Genomic DNA, 22,826 nt, shown 5'->3' with positions numbered 1-22,826 from the left:
CAAGCTCTTTTTCTTTTTCTTCAATTTTCTTTTTGATCTCCTCTGTTCTTTCTCTCCTTTCTTTTTGTTTCTTACCTTTCTGTTGTATATAAAGGCCTCTTAGGAATGCTTTACTTGCATCCCAAATTGATGTTAATTTTGTCTCATCTCTAACATTTATTTCAAAGAATTCTTTCAATGCGCTTTTCATTTTTCCAACAAAGGCCTCATCTCTTAAAATGTTTTCATCTAATCTCCATCTTTTTGTTTTCTCTCTTTGATCCTCTAATTTAATCATAACTGGGTTATGATCGGAGATTGATTTTGGCAATATGTCACAATCAATTATTCCTCTTGTTAGATTTTTAGTTGACCAAATTGCATCTATTCTAGCTGCTGATTTTTTTTGACTCCGAATAATGTGTAAACTTCCTCCCAGTTGGGTTCCATTCCCTCCAAATGTCTTTCATATCATAGTTTGTGGTCAATTGTTGGAAGCTAGCCGGCAGCTTTCCTCCTTTTTTTCTACTCACATTTGTTCTGTCCAAATCTGGTTTTATGATACCATTCAGGTCGCCTGCCAATATAATCTCCTCCTCTCTCACATTCTCTCCTATCAATTTCTCTACTTGTTTAAAAAAACCCACCTTACAGCCATTTGGGGCGTAGATGTTTACTATTATAATTTCTCCAATAGTTAGTCTAATTCTTACTCCTACTATTCTTCCCTCATTGTCTTGAAATATTTTTTCTGCTTTAAATTTTGGATTCACATATGTCACTACCCCTCTTTTTTTCTTTTTGTCAGCTGAAATAAATTCATTTCCTAATCTTCCATTGTTTAAAATTCTTTCGTGTTTTTTTGAAATATGGGTTTCTTGTATGCAGATTATATCCCAGGCCCCCTTTTTCAACAGATATTCTACTTTATTTCTTTTGCGTTTCTTGTTTAAACCATTTACGTTCCACGAAATCAAATTGAATCTCATTCTTTATTCTTTATTCAATACACTTCAATTTCAAGATTGGCTTTTAATGGCTACTTCTAAAAGCAGAAAATTTTTCTTAAATCAAGAGCAGTTCCTAGACAGATGTTTATGCAGGTTTTCCCCCAAGGAAACAGAAAGTGAGAATAGAGGCAAAAAACCCGGGTCCCCTATCTGGCGCAATTGAATTCAGGTCTATAACCCCTTTTATTCCCCCCCCCTCCTTATAATACATAAAAGAACATTTTTAAATTAACTCAAATTTTCATTACCTCTCCACCCGCCCCCCTTCAGCTCTCAATGCTTCCTTCCCCCTCTTCTTCTTCTCCTAGTTCATTTTTCAATCTTCTTAAAAATTTCTCAGCGTCGTCTTTCGTCTTAATCGTTTTTCTCCTCTCTTTGTAGAAGAAGGTCAGACCCTCAGGGTATTCCCAGAAGAACCATATGCCTTTCTTAATTAAGACCTCTGTTAAATTTTTGTATTTTTCCCTCTTAAGAACAAATCTTTTGGGCGTTTCTTTAAAGATGGCCACTGTCCTGCCCTCAATTATCAGTTCCTCTTGTTTCTTTTTCTGGAGGATTTTATCCTTTAAAAGTCTGGAGTTCAGGATCACCATGCAATCCCCCCGGTCCTCTCTTATTTTTTGACTTATCAGTTCGTATCCTATAAATTTTGTCCACATCAAAGGCAAGGTCTTCCTCTTTCACTTTAAGCCAGGCAGCCAACTCTCTTATAATTTTCTCGTCGATTTGTTCGTTTGGAGATTCCTTTATTCCTCTCATCCTCAACCATAGTGATTTCTGTTTCATTTCTAGCAGAGCAATTTGATCTGCAAGATCTTCCTGCATTTTCTTTATGTTCTGACGTTCCACTTCTTCATCCTCTTGCGTTTCTTTCAGTTCCTTGTTTGCTGTTATGATTTTTTTTATGGAATCTTCTTGCTTGTGAATCTTGGTGTTCAGATCTTTTACTGCTTTGTCTAGCTCTTTGTTCTTTCCATATAGTTCTTTAATTTGGCCTGACATTTCCTGTATCACCTTTGAGTTGTCTTCAATCTTTGTTTCTACTGCCTCCATCCTTGTTTCTACAGCGTCTAATTTATCCCCTAGCGATTTGTTCATCTCAGTGATGAGTTCTTTTATGTCCATCAAAGTATTATTGTCATATTGGGCAGAGTGTCTTCTGTCCGTTGAGGGCTGGGTCCTCTTACTTCCCATCTTTTTCCAGATTTTGTCTTAATGTCTCTATTATATCTTTAATATGTCGCTCCTTTGTTTGTAATTTGTTCTTCTTTTTATCTCTTTTATTCAAGGTATTGGGGATTCCCCTCCTGCAATTCAAAGCGGCGTAGGTGTTATATGTAAAGAGTCTCTACGGTGGGGAGGGGGGGTGGGGTCAGATCTTTTAAAAGAGCATTTTATTCCTGGTTTTCCACCTTCTTTGACTCGCCAGCAGGTGTCGTTGTTCTGAGCTCTTTGTACTTATTGCCTCTTTCCCCCCCTTTTACTATCTTCCGTAAAGAAGGCGGAAATTATGGCTGAGCAGATGGTTTTTCATTAGTCAGTTCTCCACCGCCATTTTCTCTTACCTAGTTTTTCTAAGTTTGCGCTTCCCGGACACCTACTCCCAATTGCCGGTGTTCTTCGCCCCCTCTCTCCTCCCTCTGTCTCTTTTCTTCCTTTAACTTTTCTTTCCTGAAAACTTATTTTTATCTCTCTGTCTCTTTAGCGTTGATTGATTCTTTCCCCCCTTCTGGAGATCGGCCACGTAACTTCTTTTCTCTCCCCTTTCTCTTTCGGCCCTTTAATTGTAACGTATGCTCTTTCTTTCTGTGTTAAATATATTTAAAAGGAGTTCCGCTAGTAAGCAGTATCCCTCCGCGGTAGTAAAATAGTTCCCCGACCCTTCTTTCCGCCTGGGAAGCTTGCAGCATGCAAATTCGAAAGCTGTTTCAATTTCACAGGTCGGTATCTTTTAAATTACCTTTGGTCGAGATGTCCTGGGCGCTGGCTATTTCGAGCTTTGAGGCGCCTCGTCAGTGCGTCTTGAGTCGATGGCGTATGGCTCCTCTCCGTCTCCTCCACCCTTGGTGCTGGGACGAAGTTCCGCCTTTTTACGCCATTTCTCCCCTTTCTCTCCACTCGGTGAGAGACCCGTACTCTCGCCTTCTCTGGGGTGGGTTTTTGGCGCTATACCCCCCCTTTTCGACCGTCACTGACTTTAAAAAAGTCGGAGACCTCGCGGAGCTCCGCTTTTCGGCAGCTCTCCTCTAGCGCGCCCCGACCGGAAGTCGTACAAAAGCTTCTTTCTTTCTTCCTTTCCATCCTCCTAAAACATTTCTCCTTCCCTCTTCAGATGCCAAACAGCACCATAAAGTTCCTGTCCTAGACTGGCTGAAACTCTGAAGACTGAGCACTCTAATGGACATGCAATGCCGACCCACCAATGAGGCAAGGTGAGGCAACTGCCTCAGGTGGCAAGATCCATAGGTGCAGCAGAATGCGATGTAGATCTTTAGGTATGCTGCCTGGCGCTGAACTACATTTCTGTGGCTTTATATCATGCAGAGTTAGAACACACAAGCGGGGAAGTGGGGTAATGATAATAACTAGGCCAGAGCTTTCTGAACATTTCATATGGGTGACACACTTTTTAGACATGTATCATTTCATGACACAGTGATTCAGTTTTCTTGGTATAGCAATTCCATTTTACTAGCAAACTGGAGGTTAAAGTAACCCCTTTCCAGCCCCAGAGGAGCATGGGGAGCGTTTGCGTGATACACCTACATACTGCAGCCAATACACAGTTTGGAAAGCTCTGAACTAGGCAATAGTAATTTGGGGCATAGCAATCTGCTATGTGGCATGTCACCCCTAGGACAAGACCTTTATAGCAACCTTATGACCTGTCCTTGGCAACAGGTCAAGAAAAGCTTTCCCCTGTTGTTGATTTGCTGATGCTGTTTGGCAGCTGTGCATTTCCTCTCCTCCCTGATTAGTCCTTACTCACTGCAGCTGGCTTCAGATTGAGACTGTAAGGGGGAAGCTAAATGGCTTAATGTAAGGGGAGGAGGGGCTTCAACAAGCCTCCTGCTTCCTGTTGGTGTGAAGAGCCAAGCAGAGCCAGCAGGTGGGGAGGAGAAGTTCTGCTGGGGCAATATCTAGCAATCATAGGCAAATCAAGGAACCAATGGTTGACACAAAAGGCAACTGAGGTCACATGGAAGCCAGGCTATTGGTCCATACACTTCTCCCTCTCTCAGGTGCACCTGTGGATGAAAACTCCAGCCTTTGCTCCTGAGTTAGCCCCTCTAACGTCCTGTGGTGATCACAGCCTCCTCACAAACCCCTTGGTGTGCAATGGAGAGGAAGGCAAGGACCCTACAGCATGTTCTTTTTTCTGTCTGCTGGGTGGTTCTAGTCCTGCCTGTTCCCTGAACCCACCCTTGTTTTCCGTTGGCACAAGTGCTGCTGCCTAGCCAGGCATACCTAAGGTGAGTGTGCAACCTTAATTCTACTGTCTTCATTGCTGGGTTCAAACCTGCCACAACTGTTTCCAATTCCAGTGCTCCAGCCTGTGAGCAGCTATGCTGTGGCTTCTCTTGTTGCCCATTATAATGTTTTTAACCATGACTGTTTTTAGACGTGTTCAACTGTAATGGCTTTTAGGATGTTTTAATTTGTTTTAGAGGCACCCTTTGTGTTCTTCACTTGTACATCTGTTTCATAGCTGCCAAGTTTTCCCTTTTCTCGCGAGGAAGCCTATTCAGCATAAGGGAATTTCCCTTAAAAAAGGGAGAACTTGGCAGCTATGATCTGTTTGCCCCCCGGGGCTCCTTGGGGAGGAAAGGGTAACATATGTATTCAATAAGCAATACAATAATTACTGTATTACTCTTTTTCCTTTCTGACAAAAAAGGCCCCTTTGGCTTAGGTGGCATTTCTCCCTTGCTAGGACTTGTCTTAGGACAGCCTAGACGTGCTGTATACCACATAACGCTCTCTCCCAAGTTATTTGGATCCTGTACTGACCTATCCAGCTGTCCTTCCTTGTGTGCTGGCCATTCAGAAGGGGATTGTTGGTTATTTGCAGCTACTATGTGAGAGGGGGTGTATGACAGGGTTCAAAAGCATGGGTGCAGAGTTCCCACTGTTTTCTGAGATCTTGCTGCCTCCTCCCTAGCAATTGCTGTTACAGAGGGTACTTTGGCATCCTTGTGTTGGGTTAGTTGTGCCTTGTGGTTGTGATTGTGATGGTTGTTCTCTTATCACCCTGACTTCATCCATGTATGACACACAAGAAGTTGCATTGACATGTGCTGGTAGTGTTGATGTGGATGCAGATGAGAGTGGCTGGGAGAATTGCTGTAGTTCTGGGTACTTCCACATGACAGTTTATTGTGGTTTCAGTGGTGCTCATGCGTGAACGATTTGCACAGCAGCCACATGATGTTGTCCCCTTCAAAATACCACCCCACATTGTTTTCCCATTAGGCCAGATTTACCGTTTCTGTCAAAAATCCATAAAGTTTTTGTTTAAATCCAGCAGATTAAATGGAGGGAAATATTGGGTGGCATTTTGACGAGGATGCTGCAAAAAAGAGAGTCATGCGTAAAGGAGCTCTGCGTTCTCAATAAACTGCCATGTGGAAGTGTCCTTGGAATGCTACTGTATTTTCCTCAACTTTGCTGCAAGGAGTGAATAGGATCCCAGTTGCACTATGTTGCTGCTGACATGGTGAGATGATAGGATCACTAAAGAGCAGGCATTCCCAAAATGTGGCCTGTGGACGAACCAGTGGCCCACAAGTTTCTTTCAGGTGTGTCTATGGATTTATGGTTGAAGATGGGAGGTGGCACATCCTTTGCATTAAATGTTCATGTTGATTTTTTAAATTGCATTTCATTTCATCTACTGTATTAGATTCCTTTGCCGCATTTCACTCACATGACTCACAAAGCAGTTTACATACATATTTCATTGTTTACTGCATTTATGACTATTCAAAGGGTAGCAAAATGCCATATATAATAACAGACGCAATAAAAATGTAATTAAAAACCACGCAGCATCTAGCGCAGTACATTGCAATGGCTGCAACAGGCAGAAAAAGCACCAAGCCCCTCAGCAAATTTCCAGTGGTTTGTGGGTGAAAAAGTTTTGATAACTGCTGATAGAGGGCTCATCCACACTTCCATTTGTCCGGTGCCTAGAAAGCCTGGGTTTACCTCTTGCTCTGCTTCTTTCTCAGGGAAAACCTACTCTCTAGTGCTCAATCAGAGCAAACATCAATCCGGGAAAATCCCAAATAGCAGTCTGTGCCAATTGAGCACTACAGAGTAGTTTCTGCTCCCCAGGGGTAGGATAATAATAATAATAATAATAATAATAATAATAATAATATATTTATTTATTTATTTATACCCCGCCCATCTGGCTCTCTTTCCCCAGCCAGCTCCCAACAGAATATTGGGCAGCTCCCAACAGAATATTAAAAACACAATAAAACATCAAACATTAAAAACTTCCCTAAACAGGCAGTGGGACCAAAGGAGTGTGGATGATCCCATGTAGAGTAGGAAATGCTGATGTTAAGTCATTGTTAATGGACTGCTGGCATAGCAAGACCATAGGATTGGTACAGAGCAGGAAATGTGACTACTGTATCATACAATCTGTGTTTTGGTTGTTAACTAAAATGCACTGGCCAGCTTCCTCAAACCGGCCACATATACAGTGGTACCTCAAGTTACAAACGCCTCAGGTTACAAACGCTTCAGGTTACAAACTCCACTAACCTGGAAGAGTTACCTCAAGTTGAGAACTTTGCCCCTGGATGAGAATGGAAATCGTGTGCTGGCGGCGCAGCGGCAGCAGCAAGAGGCCCCTTTAGAACAGTTTCAGGTTAAGAATGGACCTCTGGAATGAATAAAGTTCATAACTAGAGGTACCACTGTACTAGCGACAGAAAACACCTTTTGGTTGAATTTAAAGCAGGAGAAGAAGTTAATCTACATGACTAAGAAAAAACAGTAAAAGTTGTTTATAGGCCAGAGAGAGCTTGAAAATGACCAGAATTAGGTTATCTCAAATAGTGACCTTCAATATGTGGGTTCTTTTGACCCACAGTTGGGTCAAAGCTCAAGCAAAGGTGGGTGTCACCAACGACAATATTTTCTTCTTGTTATGGTGCTGAAAGAGCAAATGGAGGATAATGATAGAGGGAGAAAGTTAGACTGGCAGAAGGAAAACAGACAGATAAGGAAAATAAAAGAGAGTCCCATATTGCAGCTTGGAGTTCAAGATGAGAACTGGTTTGAGAGCTTGAAAACTGATTTTGCCTTCCAGATCAGTAGAAGAGAAAGAAGGTTGAAAACAGACTTGGCCCCGCAATACTGGTCTCTATCTTTTCTTTAAAATAATATTTAAAGATCAAAGTGTCAAGTATCCCCATATAAATTAAAAAAATAATACTCTTGTTCAGGTGAAACCCACAAGGTGGACTGATTTTAGGCCATGTCTACATGATAAGTTGTTGTGCTACAACTTGGAATAATTTTAATGAAGTGGAAATACAATAATCCATATATACAGGGCTTTTTTTTGTTAAAGTACTCATCAGTGTGGAATATTATATCTTTTTTGATTTCCATAGCAGCCATTTTGTGCCGGTGTCTACAACACTTTTACCAAGCTGTGAGTATTGGCCGGTGCTTTTTTTTTCTGGGGATACTCAAGGATACACAGCACCTTCCCCCCAATGTTAAAAGTGTGGCACTTACTGTAACACCTTCATGGTGAGTACCCCCCACAAAAAGCACTGGTATCGGCACTTCATTTATTAACCCCCCCCCCAAAAGAGCACTATACATTTAAAACAATGTAGAACACCTGATGCTTTAAACCTCTACCTAGGTATAAACATGTCTTTCTGCTCCCCTACCAAATTTGCAAACAGCTATCAAGAAAAAGAATGTACCAGGCGCACATCAGTAGCGGATGCACTTGACCATATAAGACTGATTCAAATGAACAATTCGACTCTAAAATATTAGATAAGTATACAGTGGTACCTCGGGTTAAGAACTTAATTTGTTCTGGAGGTCCGTTCTTAACCTGAAACTGTTCTTAACCTGAGGTATCACTTTAGCTAATGGGGACTCCCACTGCCGCCGTACCGCCACCGGAGCACGATTTCTGTTCTCATCCTGAATCAAAGTTCTTAACCCGAGATACTATTTCTGGGTTAGCGGAGTCTGTAACTTGAAGCGTCTGTAACCAGGGGCGTACCCAGGATCAAAACTAGGGGGGGGGCAAGCCATGGTCGTTCAGGGGTGGGGCCACAAAGTGGGAACGTGGGTGGGGCTACAGGGCCAGTGGGCCCAATGACATTGCGGCAGCGGCCACTTTGTGCTTCTGGGGCTGGCAGCGGCGGTGGCTACCCTGCTTGGCTGGAGAGGACGGGATGGTCGGGCAGGCGAGAGTGGGTGGCAGGGCGGGCGAGGACGAGGCAAGGCAAGGCACGGCCGCAGTTACGACGGCTCCGAGGCGTTGCTGCATATCAGCATAATATTTCAACCATGTCGTGGGTTCAAGCCCCACCTTGGGAAAAAATTCCTGCATTGCAGGGGGTTGGACTAGATGACCCTTGTGGTCCCTTCCGACTACAAGTCTGTGATTCTATTGATATATTACCATAGTATATGCACCATTCTGCGTTCTTGAATTGTCCTAGGCATAGCAGCCAACTCCTAGAGGCCTAGGTGCCTCCCCCCCCCAATTTCTGGTAAATACCGTATTTGAAAGAGTCATCCCCCCATGTTGATGGGCTTTCTATGTGGGGATTATCTGCCCCCCCCCAAGTATTTTATTAAGGATGGAAGAGGGAGGGAAGGAAGGAAGGAAGAAATAGAGAGAGGGATAACTCACATTTGTGGGTGCCTCTGGGTGATGCTGTGATGCTGGAACTCTGCAGCAAGAGGAAGATACTGGTACGCCTGTACAGGAGCCTTGTAAGCAGCTTTCTCTCTGCTTGATTTAGAGCAGGCACGTCCAACAGGTAGATTGTGATCTACCAGTAGATCACTGGATGTCTGTGGTAGATCACTGCTAGATCACTGGCACCCCTAAAAAAAGCTCACCCAAAATTTTCCTCCTCCCTAAAAAACTATGACCTGAAGCCCTAAACAAAAATGGGCCTCCCTCCCTCCTAAAAGAAGCTCAACAAGTTTGACCTAAACCCGCCAAAACACAGCTTCCCTTCCTTAAAAAAAAACTCAACAGCTTTGACCTGAACCCCCCAAAGGGGGTAGATCACTCCCAGTTTTTAACTCTGTGAGTAGATCAGAGTCTCTTGGAAGTTGGCCACCCCTGATTTACAGTATACAGATGCAGGAGGAGGGGCAGACTGGAACACCACTGTTTTTTATAAACATCACTGTGTCTATCAAAGCTACAGCCCCCCTTTTTTCTTATTCACTTCCTTTTAGCCTTGTAGAGCCACCTCAGTCAAATTGAATCCTCTGCACCCTCATTAAATCGCCAATAGAACTCTTAATGCGATCCCTGAATGCTCATTAACAACTCCCACTGAAGAACAATAGGGTGAAGTGGTGAGCTATCAAATCTTGCCTGAAAGGGGATATCTGCTCCATTGTCATAACTGCTTAATTACCGGTAGCCACTTTGCTTTATTTATTTGATGTGTTTTTGTTACAGCTCTGTCCCCCCCCCAGTAAGCGGAGACCGAGTGGCTCTCGCTAAAGCAAAGCACGTCTCCCGTTTGCCCTTTTCCACTTCAGCTGCCCCCCTGCCCCCCTGGGTACGCCTATGTCTGTAACCTGAGGTACCACTGTACTAGCAGCAGCAGAATCAAAGGAGCAAGAAGTGCCTGAGAAAACAGCACAAACCCAAAGCCCTCAAGGCAAAACAAAGCAAGACTTGAAACCCAGCAGAATAAGAAAGTTTTTAAACTTGGCAGGAGAGATTTCATTACGCTAGTTCATGGTTTTTTCCTCCCCTGTTGGCAAATTTTGCCATAACGTGAGAGATACACAGTATTGCACAAATATATTTTCCCATATGTATAGGATGCAAGAAAGAGACTGAAGCTATGAAGCACATTCTTTCTGCTAAAGAATTCTGCTAAGCAATTCCCAGTAACCCTTTACAAACTGGGCATTGCAATTGGTTGAGGGTTATTGGGAATTGTAATTCAGGGAGGAGTAAACAACAACACCCAGAATTATTTGAGGGAAAGAATGTGGCCTGAATATGCTTGAAAGGTATCGTGAGTACACTTACAGTGCAATCCTAATAATGTCTACTCAGAAGTAAACCTCAACCAAATTCAGTGGGATTTATTCCCAGGTAAGCATTTATAGAATTGCAAAGCAGATGTGTTTAGGATTTGCATTTTGTTAGGGAATTGGAGTATAGCTTTTTGCTCATCTAACATACCCATGGATGGTTGGAGTTCTGCAAATTTATTCTTCTGCAACCAGGAAGAGGTTAAGATAAAGTTTATTGAAAGCTAACACAAGAGTATTCACAACATAGTTAAGTAAAACACTGTTAACAATGCTAACATTACCTTCCACAACAAGCAGATATTTCCACACACAAATAGAAGCCACTCTGGGGACAGAAAAGCAGTAGCAGTTTGTAGTACCACAGAACTGCTTCATGGCACAAAGGGATATACTATTTCTAGTCTTGGACAACTCTTGGACAGCTCAGCATAGTTGAAAATAAGTATTTGTGTTCTGGACCCAGATCTTCCAGATTCTGATGTGGATTGTCCAAATGTCATCGGCAACTAAGATGGTTGGCTAAGAGTGATACTTTTAAAAGTTATTTTTGATAATCCGTTGTGGTGAATTAAACAGCTTCTTATTGTTAGGTTCTACATTAGTATAAGCATTCCAAATAATTATATCAAGAATTTGTATCCAAACCCTGTAAGATAGAACAGTATTGTTAATCTCAAATCACTTTTGGGATCAATGCCAATTGCAGTGGAGGGGAGGAATACCTTTCGGGTTTGGGACCTTAAACTTAAAGAGGACCTCAAATTTTATATTTTGACTTTTGATGTGGCATATTTTCTCATCTTAAAGCTGCAAATCTAAGCCATTAAGAGAAGTAATTTGGTAAAAAAATTATTTGTTTTTTGTTAACTGTTATAGATGCCGTCATATCAAAGAGTTAAAAATGTTCATAAATATTATTAAAATATTTCTGTTTTGATTGCACAAGATCAGACCATGGTGAATAGGTACTCTCAGGCCACCTGAATATGTAAACAAAACACTCTGTTTTATGTCTTATTTTTGCTTTCACATATCACCATTTTTGTTTCTCTTATGGCTAGCGGTCTGAAATGCTGGAAGTAGCCCCCTCTGGGAAGAGGCCTATATAGGAGCTTAGGTGGACATGCCTTGATTATCTTAATTGAGGGCTGAGGTCTACATTCCCTTCTGGGCAATGTTCTGGGGGCTGTGTGCCCTTGGTGAGCGGGGCCAGAGGCAAAATTGGGCAGAGCAACGAGTGCAAATTCTACCTTTCAAACAGTAGGTTAGCTCCTAAGCATAACACACACATCCAGCCTCCATCCGAGCAAGCAAGAGGCGGCGTCAGAGTTCAAGAACCCATTCCAAGCAGGTGGAAATACTCCAGGAAGGTGCCAGGAGGGCTGGTTAAGGAGGAGGGCTGATTAAGAACATGGCTTGGAGAGACTCTCAAGGCTAGGGCACCACATTTGGTCCCTAGGCGAGAGGTCCCTATTCCTGGCTTAGTGCCCCCAATTGAGTTTATAAAATGACTTGAGATTTAAATCAATGGCTTCAAATGTTACCTAGGCACTACACTGCCTAATACACTTTTCAGTCTGAGTAATAATGCATCTTCTAGTTTCTCAAGGATATGTATATACAAGAATTATAAATAGTGGCTTCAGAAGCTTATAGCTACTGTTCTATTTATCTTTCCCACCTCAGATGTTTAAGAGTACAGTGGTACCTTGGTTTATGAACACAATTGGTTCTGGAAGTCTGTTCATAAACTGAAGCGTTCATAAACTGAAGCGAACTTTCCCATTGAAAGTAATGGAAAGTGAATTAATCCGTTCCAGACGGTCCGCGGAGTAAGCGTTCATAAACTGAAGCAAACTTTCCCATTGAAAGTAATGGAAAGTGGATTAATCCGTTCCAGACGGGTCCGTGGAGTACTTAAACTGAAGCGTTCATAAACTGAAGCATGGGTGTAATTGGTTCCGGATGTCTGTTCATAAACTGAAGCATTCATAAACTGAAGCAAACTTTCCCATTGAAAGTAATGGAAAATGAATTAATCCGTTCCAGATGGGTCCGCAGCGTTCATAAACTGAAAATTCATAAACCGAGGTGTTCATAAACCGAGGTTCCACTGTATATACAAATCTGCCACAACCTCCTAGCATATCCCAACATTTAGTATCTAAAAAGTTCAGTTGACAAACTAGGCTTCCTTTGCAGCACTTTTCTCAAATAAGCTAAGCCTCCTATATTCCAGCAGTAGGTGTTGAATGTTCCATGAGCTGCTGCTATTCCATCAAATGTTTAAAAATTTCGCCCGGTGCAAAGGCTGAGATTGAGCCTCATTCCGTTCATTCAGTTCAGTGTGGCTTTAACCTACAGAACTTTTTTGTAGAATGTGACCAAGCTATACCATCTCTTTAAAAAGCTTGTTATAGCTCAAGTCATGGTTTGCTGCTAGTGAATTTCTCAGGCACTGCCAGAAATACCACTGAGACTGAGGGTTAGTTGGCCATTCAAGGACGGACCTGTTACACAATCTTTTCCTGAGGCGGAGATACTTTGAGGTTTGCAAAACCTTTTCAAGGAACACCAGGATGATTACATCAGCTTTTTCATCCACAAGGCGCTGGTGTGCCAAGTAAAAGGTTGTCTTGAAGTTGCCGCTCGAGATATACCTGTTTGTTAGCACGAATACAGTTTTTCTGCTCTCTTGTATACTCTCAGAAAGGTTTTCCAGGACTGGCCGCCCTGGTAGCCAATCTCTGTCTTCCAAACATAGCTTGAATCGTTTCTCTCTGCCATCTTCAAGCTTTTCAAGTAATTCTTTTAGGACCCACTCATTTACAGCTGCATCTTTCTTATCGTAAGCAATGAAAGCATCGTAAATAGCTTTGGATGAAGAGAGGCGTTTATATCCTTTCAAACTGGCAGTGCATAAATGATAGATATACCACACATCCCAGAAATACAAGTGGCTCATTACTGTGACCAGCATCAGAGACATGATGACTGAGACAGTAATTAAGTACAGGATCGAAGAATAGTTCAGCTCGCAGGTATTCTGATCCAAGAAAACCACACTTTTACCTTTCCATGCACCTGGGCCTGCACATGTCACATCTGTTGCTAGTAAAGGAATAGTCACGTTTGTCTTGTTGACCCATGAGACAAACCACACGAGATCACAGTCACATCGGAAAGGATTACCGTGTAAAACTAATGTGTTTAGCTTGTCAATAACGTTCTTGGGGAAGCTGAAATTACTAAGTGTTCTGATTTTGTTAAAACTGAGATCCAAATGTTTCAGCTGAGAGGCACCTTGAAGAAAGTTTTTTGTCAGTTTTCTAATCCTGTTGTTTTGCATGTTGAGGGTTTCCAGGCCCCTGGAGCAGTTGGATAGCTCACGGGGGACTGTAGTCAACTGGTTGTTGCTAAGATCCAAGGTTTTTAGGTTTTCCAGAAGGTAAAGTTTTCCCCAATTAAAACTCTTCATTTTGTTACTTGCCAATATGAACACCTCGAGCATGGGAGGCAAGTTATTGAACACGCCTAAAGGTAAAAAGGTTAGAGAGTTTTCAGAAACGTCAAGAGTCTTTAGGCTGGTCAGGTTCTTGAACAAGGGCCAGAATTCCTCATTCCCATCCTGCCATAAAACATTTAAGCGATTCTTTCTAAATTCCAGAGTTGTGAGTGAACTGCTTGCCATCCCTTTATCAGTGGATGTAGAAATCTCATTCCCGTTCATGAACAACGTTTTGAGATTAATAAGATTACCAATGAAGCCCAACATGTGAGTGATGCCTTCCGCCTTAAAATAGTAACTATTATCACTGAGGTCGAGAACTTCTAGTTTTTCCAGCTCTTTAAAGGCATTTGAATTTAGCAAGTCAATCCGGTTGTTAGAAAAATCCAGGTATTTCAAGTTGGAAAGATATTTGAATTCAGTTCCATTGAGAGTTTGGCTCATAGCATTAGCAGACAAGTTGAGGCACTTGAGGAAAGTGAGGTCCTTGAAATCAGAGGGCTTGATAAAAAACATGTTGTTTCTGCTCAAATCCAGCATTGCTCCATGGCTGCTGCAAGAAGTGTCACCGGCAAAAGGCAATGGATAAGCAGCCTCTCTGTCTTTGCACTTGCAACTTCGGCCATACTCATCGTATCTGAAGTAATGCATATCTTTCAGCACAACACTATTACTTTCAGCTAATGAATGCTTTGGAAGAGAGTTTAAATTACCACTGGATCCACTTGAAATGAGAGATATTTTATTGAAGGAAAGATTTATAACTTTAAGAGCTGGGAAGCTTTTGAACTTAGACACATCAACATTCCTGATGAAATTAGTCCCAAAATCCAGCACGTTAAGATTTTGTAGAGGAATCAAATTGCCTAAAGTATAGTTATTCAGTTCCCAGAAAATTAAACCCCTCAAACCTAAGAATTGAAGATCGGTAAGAGTAGAAAATGTGTCTGGTAGCTTCAGATTTTGGGGATATGACCCCAGATCAAAATTGAAAGACAAATCCAAGCTTACAAGGTTAGGAAGATACTTCAGAAAGTGAGCGCACTCAATTTCTTTAGCCAAATAGTTCTGTGAGAGATCGAGCACTTTAAGTTTCATAGTATTCTTAAACCACTTTGGATCCACTCTGCGAAGGGAGGTGCTGTGCAGCCGCAGAACTTCCAATTGTGTTAAGGAGTCGAAAGCACTGGAATTGATAAAAATACTTGCCTGACCTTCACATTCCACACAGTAATAGGGGGCATTGTGACAGCGAGGGCAGTTGCCGCTTAAGTCCAGGATTTTCAAATTACGAAGGCTGGCTAAATCATCCCCACTAATATTCCGAATTACGTTATTGTAAAGGTAAAGTTCCATTAAGGAGGATGGCAGATTCTCTGGGACTTTTGATATGTTATTAGCTTTTAAGGATAACACAGTTAACTTCCCAAGGGCCTGAAATGCTGTTGCATCAATGCTATAGGAAACATTGCAAGGATTGCGGTAATAGCAGTTCTGACCAAGGAAGAGACTTTCTAGGTTGCTAAGTCCTGACAAATTATTGAGGCTAAAAATGTGGTTTGCTTCGAGACTTAGAAGACGCAAATTTGAAGGCAGATCCAGAGGGATGGCGGATAGTCGATTTCCATCTAAATAGAGTGATTTTAGTTTGTGGAGTTTGGCAAAACTGCCAGGTTTGATTTGGGGAATCGTGGTACACACCTTGTTTTTGGGCCCCAACATAGGAGGCACACAGTTGCACCTGAAATCAATTTCCAGAAGATTCTTGAGGTTGTCAAAATAGCTTTGGGCAATCATTGGGATGTGGTTAATGGCGAGTGTCAGGTTAGTAATGTTGGCAGGCATTTCTTGTGGGAATGTTGGGAATGTTACGAGGCCACGCTCACTGCAGTTTGCTAGCAAATATTCGCTACCAGAAACCATATCGCAAGGCAAGGTTTTGGGGAATTGTGTTGCTGGAACCATCCTTGGAAACAGGAACGTAATGAACATAATGGAGAAAAGCAAACTGCTTGTGTGCTGTAGGTGATTTGCCTAGACAGAAGGGAAAATGCAGTCACAACAAACTCTGCTTAAAAGGCTTCTCTTAGACATTTCAATATTGGTAGCAAAAGCAACAGCGAGTGTTGTAGCACCATAAAGACACACACTAAAACAACGTACGTAGATTGCAGGCTCCTGCTGTGTGAGAGGCTGTGCTTGAAGTATTTATAAAGTTCAGATAATTTCTACAGGATGCACATACCATAGTGGACAGAGATCAGATTTCTACCCCTCTCTCATCATACTAGAAACTATGGCCACCCAGAGAAACAAAATGGTGGGAAATTCAAGGCAGACAAGAGGAAGCACTTTTCCACACTTGTTTTTCCAATCACTTATAAAGCAAGAGGTTGTTTTTTTAATAGAAAGGAGTGCACAGGGAAGCAAAGCCAGCCCTTCCTCTTGCCTTATGTCACTGCACTTGGTTAATATTATGTAGTTCTTCTGCAGCCTGGCTTCAAATGGAAGTGATGAGTCAAGCAGAGAACTGGTTGGTGCTATGGAGTACACAAGGCAAAGCATGGGAGAGGTGGGTTTCACTCCCATTTCAGTCCTTTTTCATGTGCAAACAGAGCAAACACCCTGCCTAAAATGCATGCAGTTGCCCTGTAACATCTAGTCTGGACCCTCGGTGCCACTATAAATGTAATGTTGGAGAGGAGCATTCTCCCATTTCAGAATTATTAATTGCAGCTGCTTCTCAGAGTAGTCAACAAAGTGATGAAACTGACTAGTGTGATCCCTTTTGCGCCTGGGGAAGGAAAATCATTTTGCTGAATGGCAGGCTATATGAGAGGGAGGGAGAGCTTGTATGTTTTCTGTTTCAAGAGCTACTCGTGGTTTTACAAAATCTAAAACACACTTTGGAGACATTAGGAGAGAGTATGTTAGGAGAGAGCTGCTATCCAGTCACTGGTCACGACAATCACATCAAAATACACACATCTGTTGCACGTCCAGAGCTCTGAGGTGCAACTTGGGGGAAAAAAATAGTTGCATGTGGTCAGAAAAAAAAAAGGGTTTACCTATTCTTTTCAAGGTCTACCTTTTCTTTAATAAAACCCTAGTGGTCCACTGTTAGCTTCTAAAAGCAAGAGAACATAGAACTATCTGTGCTGGATTTGAAATAGATTTTATATATGTATTTTTTTAAATTAAAAATGGTTGTATATATCTTTTTTGTTTTTGAATTGATTTATATATGTAATTGTTTTAATCATATTTTAAATCATTTTGAGATGCTTCATAGAAAGCAAGTCATAAATGAAATAATAAAAATAAGAATATAAAACGCTAAGCCACAGTATGTTAGCTCTGCTCTCCTTTCTTCTCTCTTCCTTTGATGTTGCTGTAAGGAGGAGATCGGAAGTACCTGCCTCCATTTCAATGAACTGCAGCTTGTCCTTGGCTCAGTTCACAGGCAACACCAAGCCAAACCATTGCTTAGTGAGAATGCATGGGTGTGCAGGCTCACAGATTGGATACTGCAGCTGTTTTGCTCCCCCAGTCCTACTGCTGCTGCTGCTGCAATGAGCTAAGCCATTGTGCAGTGTGTCATGTGAATCTCTCCTAGACAAACCATAAGCAGTAAGCCATAGAACAAACATTGGCTACAGCTTGTTTGCCTGGGATGAGTCTGTGTGTCAGATGGCAGCTTAAGCCAAGGCATGGTTTAGTTCATGGTAACAGGCCCAGGACCAGAGAAGGAGCAAAGCGGTCACACTTTCCTTGCTGGGGACAAGTACATCTGGGTAATGGCATAATTTATCTCACAGTTATGGGTAGACTGGGTCAATATGTTTGAACCAAGAACTGCAGTTTGTTTTAACTATGACGTATTCCAGAAGTGGGGAAGCTTGTAGCCCAGGGTGGCCAGTTTCAAAAGGCCACTGCAAGCAATAAGCTCAGATGTTTGGCAAGGATTAAGAGAGAGGGAGAGAGAGAGAGAGAGAGAGAGAGAATGGATGATCATGGTTCTTTTTAGCTCTGGATTCTACCATGTGGCCCCTGACAGATTTATCGCTCACCCACCATGACAGAATAAGGCTGCCCACCCCGGTTTCTTTAGACAAGCCAGAATTGTAAACTATGGTTTAATTTTGTATTATCTGGACAAACCATTGCTTAAATTCATAATAGTTTGTCCCAATTTGGGCATAACACATTGGAGATGGGGGGAAATAATTTGCCCTTAATAAATAGTGATCTTGGGTATATGGCAACATTCCATACGTAACACCAAACCATGCCTTTTCTCTTTAAATCTATGTTTTTAATGAGGTTGCTGCTCATATGATTTACCTTTGATTTAAGCACCTGCCCTTGCTGTCTTTATTTGGGTAACAACCTTTTGATTTAGATTTTGGGATTTTACTGTATACAGTAGTTGAATACAGTGGTACTTCGGTTTAAGTACACAATTGGTTCTGGAAGTCTGCACTTAACGTGAAGCATACTTAAACTGAAGCAAACTTTCCCATTGAAAGTAATGGAAAGTGGATTAATCCGTTCCAGACGGTCCACGGAGTACTTAAACCAGGCATCCCCAAACTGCGGCCCTCCAGAAGTTTTTGCCTACAACTCCCATGATCCCTAGCTAACAGGACCCGTGGTCAGGGATGATGGGAATTGTAGTCCAAAACATCTGGAGGGCCAAAGTTTGGGGGTGCCTGACTTAAACTGAAGCGCACTTAACCTGAAGCGAACTTTCCCATTGAAAGTAATGGAAAGTGGATTAATCCATTCCAGACGGGTCTGTGGAGTACTTAAACTGAAAGTACTCGATCTGAAGCGTACTTAAACCGAGGTATGACTGTATTGATAACTAATCTTGCAATTCAACCTCTAATTAGATTTGCAAAGAGCCCAGAACACTATGAAAAATAATTAACTGCACAGGGAGGGAAATGTGGATTAGTAAATGTGAATGCTCAGTTAAGCAGCTTGTCATGTCAGAAGGCAGGTGCTTACCTGGATGCCCATAGGTGTGCACAAGTATTGCCCCTCTCTTTTCATGGTGTGATCAGTTTCTTGCAATGACGAACTAACTGTTGAACTGAGGAGGAAGCAGGAGAGTGCATTTTAGAAATATGTCAGAATAAAATAAATATGGAATTGTTTCTGTGGTAGACTCATAGAACTGTAGAGTTGGGTAGAACTGGGTAAAAAACGATGTGGGGAAATTTTTTTAAAAAAAGTTTTGAAAAATACATTGAATTTTGCATAACTCACTGTCGCCATCTAGTGCCACATTTGTATATTGCACTTTACAACTTTTTATTTGCAGCTGTGTAGCTGAGTCCTTGGAAGGGCCCACAAGGATCATCTAGTTCAGGCATCCCCAAACTTTGGCCCTCCAGATGTTTTGGACTACAATTCCCATCTTCCCCGACCACTGGTCCTGTTAGCTGGGGATCATGGGAGTTGTAGGCCAAAACATCTGGAGGGCCAAAGTTTGGGGATGCCTGATCTAGTTCAACCCCCTGCAATGCAGGATCCTTTTGCCAAACATGGGGCTTGAGCCAACAACTCTGATATTAGGCTGAGTCAAGACGGAAGCACTTTCCTCGCTTTCAGGAATCACTGAATGAGATAACGAGTGATGTTTACGATTCAACACAACTTCTATTATAATGTTTATAATTGTATTTTGACAGTTTGGAAAAATAAATGATTCCAACTCAGAACTGCAGGAGGCTCAGAAAGTGAGGAGACAGACACCCCCTTTAATTTTTTTCCCCAAACAAAATTAGCAACTGCTATTAACAGTGACTTGGCCTGCAGGTGTTAGCAGATGATAATGCATGTCTCCATGCAGTAAGAAGCTTTGCCTGCTACTGTTCTGCAAAGCAAAGTCTTTGGTAAAAGTGCATGAGCAGGCAAAGCTGTGTTGCTGCTTTCTCATCCAATTTAAACTAAGTAGAGATGTGTGGAGGAAGTGGAAGCCTAATGGGAGCATGAGGTGGAGCTGCAAAAATAAGGAACAGTAGAAGTGAAAGGAACTGGCCATACAGAGGGGCAAGGGAGAAGGAGCCGAGTTTTCATGTATCAAATCACTGGGCTCCAGATGTGTTGGATTCCAACTCCTATCACCCCCAGCCAACTGGTGAAGGCTGCTCTAACCTCTGTATGCTTGACTTAGCCAGAGCCAGTCCAAACTGTGCAGTTGGGAACTCCCCCATAGAAGCAGCTAAAGTTTGTTTTCACATCTGCATTGGTTCTTCTAGGGCAGGAATGGAAAACCTGAGGTGCTCCTCATGTTGCTGAGCTCCAGTTGCCATCACCCCCAGCCAGATGGCCAATAGTCAGGGATGATGGATGAACATAAAGACATAAGACGAGCCTACTAGATCAGACCAATGGCCCATTTAGTCCATCATTCTGCACTCACAGTGGCCAACCAGATGTGACTGGTTTCTCATCCCTGTTGTAGGGTGATTTTATTGCCCCTTCCAGTTTATAATAGAAGCAGCCATGTCAGTAAGATAAAGCCAGCTGCAGCGACAATATTTTGTAGACCAGGTGTAGGCAAACTTGGCCCTCCAGATGTTTCGGGACTACAACTCCAATCATTCCTGACCACTGGTCCTGTTAGCTAGGGATCATGGGAGTTGTAGTCCCAAAACATCTGGAGGGCCGAGTTTGCCTATGCCTGTTGTAGACCATCAAACTAGCAAAGTTTTGGGCTTAGAGACCAATCCAACAGGTCCGTCTTCTTGCAAGGATTGTATCTGTCTCACTCTTCTTGCCCAGTTCCAGCTGACTGAATCACAAGTTATAATAAAGCCACACAACACATTATTATTAACTAACAACTCACTTGACCCCTTTTGGTATCTAGATGAGACTAAGGCTGTTATCCTCAATTACTACTGAGTTCAAAGGGATGTTCCGTAATTTTTCTCCAGAGATAAATGTGAGGTTTAGCCTCTGAAGTTTTCTGGTCCCTAACCATTGGTTTGGAAAGTCATTTTTTCCAAACCAACTAACTTATATGTTAACTTCCTGTTTTAAAGATCACTAGTACTCATTAGATGTTTATAAAATACACACCTTAACAGAAGGTAGCAGATAGGAATGGAGAAGAAAATGATACAATTCTCAAAAATACTTATTGCACTCAAGAGCTGCTTCCAGATACAAATGCTTTCAAGAATACAGTTAAAAATTGAACTTACCATTCTATGAAGGGTTTTGCGGAGTGCTGTGTTAGATTGAGAGAACCATGAAATAAGCCCTTCCAACTTCAGGTCAGGTACAAAATACAGGGAGTGAGCACGAGAATTCACCAAGTGAATGATTCTGTCACCTACTTGGGTACTTTTTTCGTTTCTCACCAGGAGACAACTTGCAAAATTAATAATACGTGAGGCAGCTGTCACCAATGCTCACTTCCTCAAAGGTAAAAATAGTGTGGGTTTTGGGTTTTTTTGGTTCTTAAAAAATATATCTTACATTGTCTTCAAAGCACGAACCTGCCATTGCAATGAAAGTGTATCTGGGCCGGGGTGCTTCAGAATGCAGGTTGAGACAAGGCTCAAATGTTCTTCCATACATAAGAATAATAAATAAAACTCCCCAGCATGGGAGGGAGATGGATAGGCTAGAACGCTCCCCACTGACATCTAGATCGTAACTGCATCGTGCTGAGTGAGGAGCATACAGTTCTACAACCCCCCCACGTGCAGGCTGAAGTGGTACAACCCAGACACAGGTTTATGATTTCACGGAGATCTAGGCCATAGTTTTGCCTGCTTATAAAACATAGGTAATATGAATATAAATTGTACTGAGAGGTGTTCATCTGCTAACTTTTATTCTGAGTAGATCCATTGTAGTTAATGTATGTGGCTAAGTTAGGTCCCTTAATTTCAGTGGAACTATGCTGAGTAAGATTTAGTTGATGAATAATCTCCGCTGTGTCGTATCATTGAGAAATGATAACTTCGCACTCATTCAGAGCAATTAGCCTAGGCAAATTTTATATAAAACAGTGTGTAACTGGACAACCAATCCGTCTTGCCCCTAATCCTTTTGTCCCTGAGTCAAGCATCCAAGTAGTATTTCAATGCTTGTGGATAAAATATGTGCTATTGGATTTTGGCCAATCTTTGATACTGCCAATAACTAACTACTGTATAACAACAACAACCCCACTGAAAGCAAGGGAGATCTCAACTGCCAAGTCTTCTTTCCTTTCACATGCTTGCCATTATTTTATTCCTCCCTTCCCCCCTTCCGTGTTTAGAGCAGCTAGCAAGCATCGTTATAGTTTCACTTCTCCGTGAAATGAAACTTAAGTTGTAGAGACATTTACAAGCTAGGCTTTCTTTCCATGCGATAGTCATGCAGGTGTGACACCTCTTGTATAAAAACCTGTAAATCGTGTTTCTTACAGAATCATGTGCTGATTTGAGAAGGATTACAATGGACATCAATAATAGTTCGTCTTATGAAGCCAGTATTTATGATACTGAGGAAATACTCCAGTAAAGGTAAAACTTTCTCTATAGAGCACAGCTCTGAATTGCAACAACTGTGTAAGTTCTGAGGCTGCGAGAAGGGCAGCCTTCTGAGATAATACCTATGAAATAAATAATGGGGATGAAATTATATCCCACCCCTCTTCCCAAAGAAGACCAGGGCAACAAGCAGTGGTGCTTCTTCTTCCTGGCACCATTTTTCTTCTTAGTCCTCAGCCATTCTTAGTCCTTATCTGCCCACTTTGCCACTTAATCTGCCTGCAGTGGTCTTTCTGCCACCCCCTCTTCTCTCTCTTCCAATGGGCTGCCTGGGGGGAGACACAGACCACTCTTGCCAGAAACCTGAGCTTACCACTTGCAAAGGGCTTTTGATAACTGGCTGACAGCGGAATACAGCCTTGATATACCATAGTTAAAACCAGCAGCAGCTCCAAGTTCAAACTTCCTGAGATGGTTTGTGCACAGTGCGAATTCAAACTATGGCCTGGTGTGAGCGTACAAGTGTGCTGACCC

General features: G+C 42.1%; 1 protein-coding gene and 1 long non-coding RNA gene across 2 annotated transcripts in view; one reads left to right on the top strand and one right to left on the bottom strand.

Moving 5' to 3' along the window:
- LOC118084646 (uncharacterized) overlaps nucleotides 1-22,826 on the top strand; it is a 251,499-nt gene that overhangs the window by 226,391 nt on the left and 2,282 nt on the right. The window contains exons 11-14 of the long non-coding RNA XR_004692539.3: nucleotides 3,322-3,484; nucleotides 4,232-4,462; nucleotides 21,171-21,232; nucleotides 22,229-22,325. This is a non-coding gene — a long non-coding RNA (uncharacterized LOC118084646). The remainder of the gene's footprint in view (nucleotides 1-3,321; nucleotides 3,485-4,231; nucleotides 4,463-21,170; nucleotides 21,233-22,228; nucleotides 22,326-22,826) is intronic.
- TLR7 (toll like receptor 7) lies at nucleotides 10,475-21,236 on the bottom strand. Its single transcript, XM_035114294.3, has 3 exons — nucleotides 21,009-21,236; nucleotides 18,802-18,886; nucleotides 10,475-15,822 (listed from the first exon to the last, which is right to left on the bottom strand). Exons 2-3 carry the CDS (start codon nucleotides 18,844-18,846, stop codon nucleotides 12,670-12,672), a joined length of 3,198 nt encoding a protein of 1,065 aa, XP_034970185.1. The 5' UTR covers nucleotides 18,847-18,886; nucleotides 21,009-21,236; the 3' UTR covers nucleotides 10,475-12,669.

The sequence above is a fragment of the Zootoca vivipara genome, chromosome 4, assembly GCF_965207765.1.
Source record: "Zootoca vivipara chromosome 4, rZooViv2.hap1.1, whole genome shotgun sequence".
NCBI classification, from domain to species: domain Eukaryota; kingdom Metazoa; phylum Chordata; class Lepidosauria; order Squamata; family Lacertidae; genus Zootoca; species Zootoca vivipara.
Note: the sequence above shows the minus strand (reverse complement) of the source record. Positions and strands in the feature narration are given on the sequence as shown.